A 13,396-nucleotide genomic window follows, 5' to 3' on the forward strand; every position below is an offset into this window, starting at 1 on the left:
AATAAATTAGGCTGATTTGAAACTTCAGAGTTATACTGATGTTTTCTGACTTATTCAAAAATCTGATATCTAGTGAGTTGACCAAGTCAAGTAGTTGATCATCTAAAACATTCAACAATCTAATGTGTGACCTGTTACGGGAAGTCAGGGACCCTGAATGGAGGAACTGGCTGGAGCCTTGGCAGAGGAATATAAATTGTGAAGATTTCATCATAATATGGACATTTATCAGTTCTCAAATAATACTTTCATAATTTCTTATGCCAGTCTTTAATCTCTTAATCCTGTTATATTCGTAAGCTGAAGATGTATGTCACCACAGGACCACAGTGATAATTGTATTAACTGTAAAACTTGATTGTAAAACATGTGTGTTTGAACAATATGAAATCAGTGCACCTTGAAAAAGAACAGAATAACAGTGATTTTTAGGGAACAAGGGAAGACAACCATAAGGTCTGACTGCCTGTGGGGTTGGGCAAAAAGAGTCATATTTCTCTTCTTGCAGAGAGCCTATAAATGGACATGCAAGTAGGAAACATATCGCTAAATTCTTTTCCTAGCAAGACATATTAATATTAATACCCTAAGAAAAGATTGTGTTCCTGTGGGGAGGTCTATAAATGGCCACTATGGGAATGTTTGTCTTATGCAGTTGAAATAAGGACTGAGATATGCCCTGGTCTCCTGCAGAACCCTCAGGCTTACTGAGTTCCTGCAGAAAACTCAGGGTTTGGAAAACTCAGCCATGGTAAATTTGTGGTCAGACTGGTTCTCTGCTCTCAAATCCTGTTTTCTGAAGTTTAAGATGTTTATCAAGACAATACGTGCACGGCTGAACATAGACCCTTATCAGTGGTTCTGCTTTTGTCCTTTGCCCTGTGATCTTTGTTGGACCCTTATCAGTGGTCCTGCTTTTGCGCTTTGCCCTGTTACTGCAGAAGCATGTGATCTTTGTTAGACCCTTATCAGTAGTTCTGCTTTTTACTCTTTGAAATATGTGATCTTTGTACCTATTCTGTTCTTACACTGCCTCCCCTTTCGAAACCCTTAATAAAAACTTGCTGGTCTGAGACTTGGGCAGGCATCACGGTCCTACCGATATGCGATGTCACCCCTGGTGGGCCAGCTGTAAAATTCCTCTCTTTATACTGTCTCTCTTTATTTCTCAGCTGGCTGACACTTATGGAAAATAGAAAGAACCTATGTTGAAATATTGGGGGTAGATTCTCCCAATAGTGACCAGATTGGATCTTGCCTGAGAAAGCAAAGTTCAAAAGCATATATTGTTTCTGTCAACATTAAAATATAAAAAGGCATACATTTTGAAGGCTTTCAGTCAAATTATCTCACTTTGACATCCGGGGCAAGCACTTTACTTAATCTCTTTGAGCCTTAGTTTCCTTGTCTATAAGAAGGTAACAATAGCATTATCCACTGCAGGGGACTGTTGAAGAAAACTGAACAAGATAATAATGCCTGTCAAATGCTTTAAGTCTGATATATAGTGAGTACTCAATATGCATTGGCTAGTATAATCATAATTTCCATCATCATCACTTATCAGCCAAATTCACCAATAATTTACTGATAATGTAAAGATGGTCCCACAATTCTTTCATATTGGAGATCCTGCTAGAATATGGTAACCTAATTTGGGATCTGCCACTACACCATAGTCCAAAAAAAAAAAAAAAAAAAAGGCTGGACACGGTGCAACTGTGGAGAACAAAGTGCAAAGAATAAAATCTAGGAAAGATTCAAGAAACTCAAATCATGCTGCTTAACAAGGGGTTTGATGCAAGATTTAATATTTGTCCTAAAAAATATTCAGAATTCTGCAAACAAAAACCATGACTCCCTGGTTTTATTTCCAGTAATATTAACTTCTATTAACTTCCAAATTTTTAAACACCAAAATTTGGTGTTTAAAGTTATATACAGCAAGAAAAAAATGCCTCTGCATCATATTACAAGAGACTACCAAGGCAGCTGTGGGGTCATTTGAAGAAAATAATTGTATCTTATATGCCGGGAGTGATGTAACTATGACCTCATTCACACGAGGCGATGGTGGGGCTGATTTCCAGTCTTTCCAGATACATAAGCACAGGAGAACCCGAAGAGTCACCATGGCTGCTTCTGACAGCTGCACGTTCCTACCTGAGCTCTCGTCCAGACTCTCTTCAGAGACGTGCTCGTTCTGATGGACCCACTCGCCGTTGCATTTGAAGAATATCTGCATGGCTGGCCTCGCTTTGCACCTGAGTGCAATAGGGTTGCTCTTGATAATATAAGCATCATCTGGCTCCTCTATGAAATGAGGCAGTGTCCCGGGAGCTGATGGGATGGACTCAGGAAGGGCTTCGCCATTGTCAGTTCCTGTGAAATCAAAGAGGACATCAGATCACAGTCTACACTGGTAGCACATACAACAGGACACAATGGCAAACCCACACCAGCTCTAAGATTCTGTGCTGGAGAAGTTTCCACTGTATTAATAAAGCATGCTTTTAGAACTGGTGTAGATGAATTATCTTCTAGAAGGTGAACTAAGAGGATACGGTGCCTCCAGCTAGCCATGGCTTCAGTGTTATTGGATGAAGCATAAACATGAATAGGACACCCCTCAAATTTCTGTATCTGAGCATCTTTGCAGAAACAACTGAGATAAACATCTGTGAGGTGAGAGGCTCTGGTGAATGGTTACCTGAAAGGGCTAAGCACAACCTCAAGCTGCTTCAACACGGGAAAAATGGTGAGAATAGATGTTGTTCTCCCACACATTTATGTGGATGACAGGCATGATGACAGAGGATAGTCAGCCACAAAATATAGTCAAAAGATTCCAAATAGTCTGCTTTCTTTACCTATGAAACTGTGGAGATTGTCTGGCAATCTGTCTTGGATCTTGGATAACTCACCAGCTCACCGCCCCTTCAAAGGGAATGTGATTCCATTCTGCTTGCCTTTGGCCCACCCTCTGCCCCCAGCAACCTTCCACCATATATGATGGACTGCACTTCCGAGGGTGAGAACTAACAGAAATCACTAATAGTTCTGAGCTTATAGCCAGTAGCTATAATTACATTTGTTCAAGTGAAAGGAATAAACTGGACTCTCCCCTAACCTTAAGAAATGGAGGAAGCAATATAAAAAGGTAAGTGCGGGAGGGAAAACTGTACTTCCCTGCTTCTTCATAGAGTGAGCAAAGACTTAAGTCCCAGGAAACTGCCACAAAATCAAAGGCAGGAGGATGTGATTGCTGAGCACAGGGAATAGGACAAGGAATACCCTCAAAAGGCCGACCCTCAAATTGGGTGGGTACCGTCTAATCAGCTGCCAGTGCGGCCAGAATAACAGCAGGTAGAAGAACGTGAAAAGACTAGATTGGTTGAATCTTCTGGCCTAGATCTTGCTCCCATGCTGGATGCTTCCTGCCTTTGAACATCAGACTCCAAGTTCTTCAATTTTGGGACCTGAACTGGCTTCCTTGCTCCTCAGCTTGCAGATGGCCTATTGTGGGACCTCACTTTGTGATCCTTAGTCAATACTCCTTAAGAAACTCCCCTTTATATATACATCTATCCTATTAGTTCTGTCCCTCTAGAGAACCCTGCCTAATGCACTCACCCATCAGATCCAACTCTCTGAAAAGACTCTGGGAAAGGGGTGCATCTTGTGGCCTCACCTGGTTTTCTGCATGCCATCGATGCAGTTGTGACCAGACCCTCTTACTATTCATGCTTAAGTTAAGAACCCAAATCAGAAAGCACTGTCAATGGTAAACCTAATTCATTAAAAACAGGAGTATTGCTCTGACTGGGCATGGTGGCTCACGCCTGTAATCCCAACAGTTAGAGAAGCCTAGGCAGGCAGATCACTTGAGGTCAGGAGTTTGAGACCAGCTTGGCCAACATGGCAAAACCCTGTCTCTACTAAAAATAAAACTAGTATCCAGGCATGGTGGCATGTGTCTGTAATCTCAGCTACTTGAGAGACTGAGGCAGGAGAATCACTTGAACCTGGGAGGCAGAGGTTGAAGTCAGCCAAGATCCTGCCACTGCACTCCAGCCTGGGCGACAGAGTGAGACTCTGTCTAAATTAAAAAAAAAAAAAAAAAAAAGAGTAATGTTCTGTTTCAGAACTACAGGAGGAATTCTTAAAAGTAAAAAGAGGTACAAAGGCTCAGACTTCAAGAGGTATTTTGTATAAGCAAGAAAATAAAAGACATTGAGGTAGTAAATGGTTCCTAACGACTGGGAACACACATGCACAGTTTGCCACTGGAACAAATTAAACGTAACTATAACTTGATTCTTCCAAATAAGATTTTTTTTCACATTAAATACATCAGCTTAACAGGAGGAAAAACAGCCTCATACAACAAAGAGTTTAAGAGACTATAAGCCTTGAAATGTATTTGCAATGGAAAAGCTAACTCACATTCAAGTAATTGTCAGCATCAAAAAATCGTAAAGCAAATATTCTAAAAAGTAAGGGCAAACAGTTTATGTCAAAAGTATAATAAAGTCAGAAAATAAAATGTGTATATGTCACAGGGAGTAAGAGGGGTTTCGGGGTAGAATCTCAGATGTTGTTTTTTAAAAAGTATTTTAATTGTATTTAAAATGGATTTCATAAAATAAATCACATATTGTTTTGTTACTGAATGCTTATGCAAATTTCTGTCTTCAACAAATACCAAGTCCCCGCAGGCTTTTGTAAATCCATACGTTAGAGGAAATGACAAAAGTATTAAAAGATTTTATATGAACATCAACTGCTTACACTCCCATTAGAGGCTTTAGTTCTGTCCAATTCATTGTTCAATTCCTAAAAGGGCCACTTGATAAACAATACATACCCAAACCTACAGTGGTAGGCTGAGTAGACAGGCACAGACGTGCAATCTGAATGAAGCATTTTTGCTTCACTAGTAACGATGCATGAATATGTCTATTTATCTGGCATAAATAAATGCCGAATAAGTAAAGGCACTAGATCATGTAACAGATCAAGTTTTAACCATTCAACTCACAAAACACAGAGAGATCTAAAGGCAATTAGGTTCCCCTTCTCCCATTTTAATAAATGTCCTTTAGACAAAGCAGCATGTTCAGCCTGCATCTGAAAGACAGAGCAGGACAGTGGAATGGACAAGCCTGAGGGTAACTGTCCTAGCTACCCAAGGATCCCCCTTAAGGATCAATCTTAAGCCAGGCACAACTCATGCCTGTAATCCCAGCACTTTGGGAAGCAAAGGCGAGAGGACCACTTGAGCCCAGCAGTTTGAGAACTGCCTGGACAACATAGTCAGACCCTCTTCTCTACAAAAAAATTTAAAAATAAAAAAATTAGCTGGGTGCATGCCTGTAGTCCCAGCTACTTGGGAGGCTGAAGTAGGGGGGGCTCACTTGACCTCAGAAGGTAGAGGCTGCAGTGAGTCAAGATCACACCACTGGCATTCCAGCCTGGGGGACAGAGACAGAGAGAGACCCTGTTTCAGAAATAAATAGAATAAAGAAAAAAGAATCAGTTAGCATTCAGAGGATGACAAAAAGGTAGAATGTAACATTACATTTTTATTCTTAAATAAATACAAAAAGGGCTGGGATCCATGAAAATAAGAAACAAAGGAAAATGATTTATTACAGTGGCAGTGGGAAGGGGAGGGATTGTAGGTATATATTTGTATACATATCACTATTTATTTGTATCTGTCTAACAAATGAGGTAGTTGAAAAGAAGAATTTTTTTTTTTTTTTCTTTTTGCTTTGTATAGTGAAGTGCTGGGAGTGGTTACTAGCTATCCCTGTACCTTGCCCCGCCTTCTCACACCCCAAGTTCCACACTGGGTCAGGCTTTCATTCCTGGTGCAGCAAAGCCCTGCCCAGCAGGGGGCTTCCCTCCAGCAAGAGGGCTTAATCCCCTCAGCAGGCTGCCTCTCCAGGAGGATACCCCTTCTTCATCTCACAGGGCAATGAGTCACCTCTCTCTCCCCATCTCCAACCCACACTTGCCAACCATGCTCAGCCCTGCCCAGTAGTTTTGAACTGAATTCTTCAGGAAATCGTCAATTCTTTCAGTAAAAGGGAAGGCTAGGAAAGAAAGAAGAACAGGAACTGAAGTGGAAACTTTTAAGGGGCTTATAAATTGCTGACAGATTCTATTCTTTGGGACAGGGTGACAAGAGGTCACTTACTTTAATAGTTTTACGCAAGACTGCATGAATGCTTTTTTTCCTTCAAGATATATTCATAATCTCAACACATATGCCACAACTCCACTTTATAATTCAGAGAAAAGTTTTAAATTCTGGTAGGACAAATGGCTGGTGACTGATCTAGCCATCTGCCTCCTTCCACACCACATTCACAGCAGAGGCTGGAAAAATAACAGACTCAGATGACCTACTTGCAGGTCAGCATGGTCAGGTGACACTGGTTTAGCACATAAGTCATAAATAGAAGCTTCTGTGAAAGCTTGTATTTCCCTGATATCAAGAATAGGTGTGACCAGGTGTGGTGGCCCATGTCTGCAATCCCAGCACTTTCGGAGGCGGAGGTGGGGGGGATCACCTGAAGTCAGGAGTTTGAGACCAGCCTGGCCAACATAGTGAAACCCTGTCTCTACTAAAAATACAAAAATAAGCCAGGTGTGGTGGTGCATGCGTGTAATCCCAGCTACTCAGGAGGCTGAGGAAGGAGAATCACTTGAACTCGGAAGGCGGAGGTTACAGTTAGCCGAGATCACACCGTTGCATACCAGCCTGAGTGAAAGAGAGAGACTCTGTCTTAAAAAAGAAAAAAAAAAAAAAAAAAAGAATAGGTGTGGCTGGTATTGTCCTTTCTCCTGTTTTTTCCTGACTTACCTGGGGAAGTTTGGGAGGAAAAGTCCAACAGGAACCCAGAAGTCCCAGCACAGACATCACTGAGAGCTGTAACTAACAGCAGGATCATCCACCCCTAGATAATATATTGCAGCTTTTTTTTTTTTTACAATCCCTACTTATTTAAAGCTACTGATAGATTGTTGTGACAGAAAACATTCCTCACTGATACAGCTGCATCTTCCTTCTTACACAAAGCCAGCACTCCAAGCTTCACTTAATTAAATCCTAATGCCGTCAGCTATTCAGGAAAGAACCTTGGTAGGCTACGGAATGTGGAAACTCTGTTAGCAGAAAGACAAAATAAGAGCTGCCGTTTACCAAGTGACTACAGATTGTGGTAATAAGTCTTCTACATGGATTTGATCATGTAAGAGACACAGAAACTCTCCGAGGTGGGTGTCATTGTGCAACTGAGAAGATGCTTTAATTATATGCCTTGTCTAAGGCTGCACTGACAGTAATTGGTGGGCTCAGAACTTGAATGCAGGTCTCTGACTCCAGCCACCTCAGAATTCCATTTTGTTTCAGAGGAATAGACTCTTACAAGTCTGATACTCTAATTTAGTGAATGCCTGTCGTAGGGTAATAGGGTGCAGTTCATAAAACCAAAAGATGATATAAAAACACACATTATCTGTGAGTCACTGCTTCACTTACAATAAGTTTGACATTTACCTTAAAGATCATTTGTTTGGTTAATCTGTCAGCTGGACTGCGATTCCAGGTCAGGATGGGTGTGTTAGGAACCCCTCCCAGAGAAGGCCTTGAGAAAATAAATATTTTTGAGAACTGGCGTTCTGCTAACTATATTTAACTAACTAGACATGCTCACCAAAGTCAGGAATAAAGAAGTCAAAGAGTAATTGTTTGAGAATAAAATAATAAGAATTTTTCTGTGTTTCATTTAGAAACAAATGTTTCTTTTAAAGCAGGAATATTTAACAACTAAAATTCCAATTAAAATATAAGGACGTGGTGAACATTAGCAAGAAAAACAACTCAGCCAAAGGCAGTGCCATTCTATTAGGGTTAACCATAATAAACTGCCAATATTTGATCATTTAGATGTGTTGTATTTGTAATGCAATTGGGCACAACGGGGCCCACAGTCATCCAAAATTGGGATTCATAAAATCCTGATCCATTGGATTATTAAGTGAAGTTGAGCATCAAGAGGTTTTGAGACATTCTGAATTATTTGTATACTTTTTTCTTAAGAGGATATTACTTTGAAATACATATCACTTTTTTTTCTCCCTTTCTGTCTCCAAAGTGTGCTTTGTCTTTTCACTATACAGGTATTTGTTTCAAAGTGTAAACAGGGACCACACCAAAAAGCAAAGACTAAATCTGCTAAAACTAAAGAAGTTTACATGAGAATCAAATAACCTGATAAAGTGTGCGTTAACTCTGTGACCTTGGGTAAGTAACTTAACCCTGATGTTCCATTTTTCCCATCCGCAAAAATGGATGACTAAAATCTGTTGGTGTTTTGTGATGTTAAAATATATGTAAAAATAGAGTAAGTGGTTAAACATTACATACATATTATGCGGCACCATGACCACCACCTTCAGCATCATCACTGTGTGGACAAAGAATAGCATAAAAAGGAAACAATTACAATTATCATCCCTATGATTTCCATCCCCAAATTCATCCTAACATTTATATTTTGATATTCTGATTGCTATTGTTATTTTCATCTCAGAGTCTTAGTGATATGGACCCTTGCTTATAACACTTCTTTATCATTTGCTCCCTCTAGCTACATTAGTAAAATTCTGTTAGGTAAAAAATTCTGAACACATGCTGTGAAGCACTTATTCAATAAACATACAGTGAAATGGTTACACTGTACCCCAGGCACATGGCTATCTTGCAAAGCAGGCTAATACACAATGGGTTTCCTGTTGGCCAGGTCCCAAAACTATTGGCTTTAATATACGAGTAGTTAATAAGCACAGGAGATTTCATAATATTCCAGAGTCCCTCTCACTGCAATATGTAAATAGAGTAAGGCTCCTTAGAATTAGCTCTTTAACTTCCATTCATTTACTGTGAGTGTATTGGTCCACGGCAACGTGGAAGTCAGAGCAGAAAGCCATAGCAGGAAAACCAAGTTACATAATCTAAAAGAGAATACAATAGAGCCAGGCTCTCTGCCTTTGTTTATGTAAATGTGACTCGTCTCCATATGGTTACTTAATTAGATAGGGGATGCATTTCGCCCATTTAATGCAGAACAGCACCCGGAATTTTACATACCAAATATTTAACGCAATTTATGAAATACAGACTCTTTCCCTAGGCCCCAGTAAAAGTTTTTTATTTTTAACTTAAAAACTATTCTTTCTTCCTAACCTGTAATCAAAATGGAAATGTTTTATATCATTGCGTTTGCATCATTTACCTCACCTGTGTAAATCTTATATATGACTAAGATATTATTTTATTGAGCAGATCTTAAATCCTGCAGAATGAAAGATGGGAAACAGCGCTTAAGACACATTCAAAGAAATCAAACAGCCATTCTTAGTTCCTTAAAGAACTTCAAATTTCAGTATACCCTACAAAAGCACATTCATTATTCTCCAATTTATCAGTTTAATACATTCAATGTATTTAACACATTTTTTTTTTCAATAGATGTGTATGCACGCCTACTAAGATTATACAATGTTCCAGGTACTAGGGATTCAAAGATGACTAAGACATAGTTACTTTCTGCCAGGAGCTCACAGAGTAAAAATAGAGATAAATAGTAACAAATCTATGACAAGAATGCCTACAGTAAATTGGAAGCATATGCAAAGTGTCATCAGGTACAGAGGAGAGAGCCTAACTATCCCTGGGAAGGTTTATGGCAGGCATCACAGGGAAGATTACCCCTCATCACAGTCTGGATCAACGTGCTGGCCAAGTGAGCAAGTTGGAGAAGGTATTCCAATAGTGCAGAGATTAAAAGGTAAGAGAGAAAATTTAGGGAGTGTGGGATGGCTGAAATATTACATGCCACGAGTACATGGAAAGGAACTTGAAAAGTTAGGTAGAGCTAAATATCATCTTCATTAGAATGCACATTTTAAAGAGTTTGAGATTTTATTAAACCATTGGTCTTATGTGGGTCTGTTAAATTCAGTTTAGACTAAAGCTGCCTCCTGACATATTTTAAATTATGCCTAAAGTCAACAGTTCACATCGTGTTCAAATAAGATAAACACTGAGCTGTAACTGATCTGGCTGTTTCTGAACTTCACTTCCGTTTTCTAAACTCCACTTTCCTTTTCTGTCCATAAATCTTCTTTGACCACGTGGCAGCGTGGAGTCTCTCTAAACCTATTTTGGTTCAAGGACTGCTAGATTCGTGAACAGTTCTTTGTTCAATTCAACTCGGTTAAATTTAATTTGTTTAAAGTTTTTCTGTTAGCGATTCTAACATCTCTCCTTTCTGCGTGCCTTGAACTAGGAACTTTCAGAGATGCAGACACAGAGTAACCACCAGATTATAGAAAGAAAGCTGTCTTGGTTTACAGCACGGGCCCTAAGACCAGTTCAGCTGTGCATACTTTGAATGCGGGAAAACCCATGCTGGTCCTAATATACAGGACAGTTATTCTTTCAGCCACACTAACACAGGTGACTTATTTCCCAAGAGGGCCACAAGGGAAAGTTTTGTTTTTCTTTGATTGTTAACTTGTAACCATCAGTTTAGCTTTTACTTCAGTCATCTCCAAAACTGGCCTCTCAAATTAGATCTAAGCCAGAGATTCTACACCAGTTATGATGGCAGGTACAGCTTTGTCCCCTAATGGAAACATACAGTGATTTAACCAGAGACACCTGTTCCCATAATAGTTTATTCAAAGAGACTGAAGTAAGATGTCAAATTGAGTCCAGGTGTTTTTCTCTGGGTCTTGCAATGTTAGTAATTTAAGTTTGTATTAAGTTTTTTGTTTTTTCTCTATTTTTATGTTTCTAGAATAAACACATAACCAGGAAACACACACACACACACACACACACACACACACACACACACACCTGCTTTAGTGAAAGAATATAAAAGGCTTCATAAATTATGGCAATTCTAGCTTTCACTTCATGGTCTCTAACTTTAGTGTATTAAAATCCACGTATCAAGGAAAAACAAAATATAAATGTATTTAGGAAAAAATGAAAAAGAATAAGATTATAAGATTTATAACAATTACTCATTTTAAGATGTAGAAAGGAATATTTTGCTGAGAATATGGAGACGGAGTTTGTAAATTGTTTAATTCCTCCCCCAACAATGGATACATTTGTGTATGAATATGCACCACTGACAAATTTTCAAATTCATCTGAAAACCTAGTGGGATTTGGGAAAGGTTTTGCTTTCAAAATGTTACTGCTTTTCCTTTGTAACTGACAGTTTTCAAGAGTGAGGCCATTCATAGTTACGGAAAAATGGTTGTTTTAATGCAACATTGAATGACAGAAAACCAAACAATCAAATACCATTCTCATATTTTTCACTCCTGGAAAATTACCTTTCAGGAGGAGCTTTATGTTTTATGTTCTGCACACTAATACAGCAAGGATTTTCAATCTTTTTATGACAAAAAGAAGAAACAAAAGAGGGAAAACGAAACTGTAAGGAACAAACATTAAATTCTCTTTGAAAGAAGTACACTCCTATTAGATGTCAGGTCACATAAAATCTCAGACTGTGGCCATTTAGCTGCATATCTCATTTAGCAGTTTTGACTGGAACATGGTTTGATGTAAATTTTGGTACGTGATGTGAACACAGGCAAAATAGAGTGGAAGATCACCTTAGAGAAAAATTCAAACCAACTCTCCTATCTTAGAAGTCATCCAGGCTCTCAGAGGCTAAACAACTTGTCAACAAATTCTAAGTCACAGGCACAGGATAAAAACCTCTTTGCACTGGCATCCAGAACAGCATTTTTTGTCATGATGCCGATTTACTTTTGGTGGAACACGAAATATTAAATTGACAACTAAATTTTGTGTTATTATCTGTTGAGAAATTTTACCCTCCAAAATCTTGGAAAGTATCTTTTATGGTGATCTTGTGACTTGTAAACATTCTATAGTCCAATATAGTAAAATTGAAAACATAGTTAACATTTTATGATATATTATAGAAAATTATGGTTTATACTAAATTATAGAAAAATACAAATACATGTTAAAAATATTCTTACCCATTGTCACCAAATTCCCAAAGACCAATACTATTAATAATTTGTTATGATTCATTCTAGTATCTGTTTCAGATGTATACTTTATAGGTTGGTTTTGTATACATAGAACACACATATATTTGTAATATGTTATCTCATTTTTTCATTAGAATCCTCATAAAACAGATTCTAATGACGACAGGTGTGTCAGTGTTGATCTATTTCTTTACTATTTAATATTTAGTTACATCCAAATTTTAGTATTATATTGATACTATTATCCTCCACATATCTATATCATACCCAAATTTATGTCTTCAGTAGAGTTGTCTCTCTGAAGCTTCAATTCTACATACAAAATTGCCTCTAAATATATTTACTTAAATGTCCTGAAGATCCCTCAAACTTTTATGCCTCAAACAGAATTATTGCTTGACCCCAATACTGTTTTTTGGCCTACATCCCATAAAGCTCGTAATGGCTCTAGGATTCACTGGGTTCCCTAAACTAGATCTTGGGTATCACCTACTTTTCTCCCATTCATCCCCTATATAGAATTCATCACTAAACCCCATTGATTCCCTCTCCTAAATATCCTTCAAATTCAGCAATTGCTCTTCATCTTCATTCTTCCTATGCTTGTCTGAGTCACCACCATCATTCCCCTACATGACTACAATGGATCCTTTTTCTCTTCTGCCTGCCCTCCTTCAATCCCTCCTACACTCTGCAAAGCAGAATGCTCTTTCCAAAATGCAAATTCAAATATGTCATTCTGTCTTGAAGTTCTTAATCCTTTAGATAAAATTCCTCAGTCTTTTGAATAAAATTCTTATACATATATGTGTGTGTGTGTGTGTGTGTGTGTATTTATCATGACTGATGAGGCTTTTCATGATGCGGTCCTTGTATTTATCACCAGCTTCAATGCCTAATCACTTCACCACCTGGAAGCTGTAGGGACTGCTACTCATTTCTTTTAGGTATCTAAGTGCTCTTCACCTGGAGTTCACACACATGCTTTTCCTTCTCCCCCATGATACAAATGTCCCCCCTCTTTTGCTTATAGCTGATTCTCCTTCTTTGGATTCAGCTTAGTTGACACATCTTATGTAAGGCTACCAGAGTTCCCCAAATTCTAGGTTGGTTACGTTCCTCCTCTTTGCCCTTCCATAATACTTCATACGACTAAGCAACTATTCATGTATACCAATGCCCAATTATTCATGTAACTATTTATGTATATTATGTATATCTAGACTATAGGTTCCATGAAAGCAATGGATGTGAGACCCTTCATTATTTAT

The 13,396-nt window shown here is 38.5% G+C and overlaps 1 protein-coding gene across 2 annotated transcripts in view; it reads right to left on the reverse strand.

Annotated features, from left to right (window-relative positions):
• Nucleotides 1–13,396, reverse strand: part of UNC5D (unc-5 homolog D (C. elegans)) — a 584,569-nt gene that overhangs the window by 245,510 nt on the left and 325,663 nt on the right. The window contains exons 1-2 of one of the 2 annotated variants that reach the window (XM_011960722.1): nucleotides 6,875–7,019; nucleotides 2,164–2,382 (exon numbers count right to left, since the gene is read on the reverse strand). In XM_011960722.1, coding sequence (XP_011816112.1) covers nucleotides 2,164–2,382; nucleotides 6,875–6,962 — 307 coding nt within the window. In that variant the 5' untranslated portion in view covers nucleotides 6,963–7,019. Of the gene's footprint in view, nucleotides 1–2,163; nucleotides 2,383–6,874; nucleotides 7,020–13,396 lie in introns of those variants that run through there. The other variant, XM_011960721.1, reaches the window with a different exon arrangement.

Source organism: Colobus angolensis, unplaced genomic scaffold (genome assembly GCF_000951035.1).
Source record: "Colobus angolensis palliatus isolate OR3802 unplaced genomic scaffold, Cang.pa_1.0 Scaffold52, whole genome shotgun sequence".
Lineage (NCBI taxonomy): Eukaryota > Metazoa > Chordata > Mammalia > Primates > Cercopithecidae > Colobus > Colobus angolensis.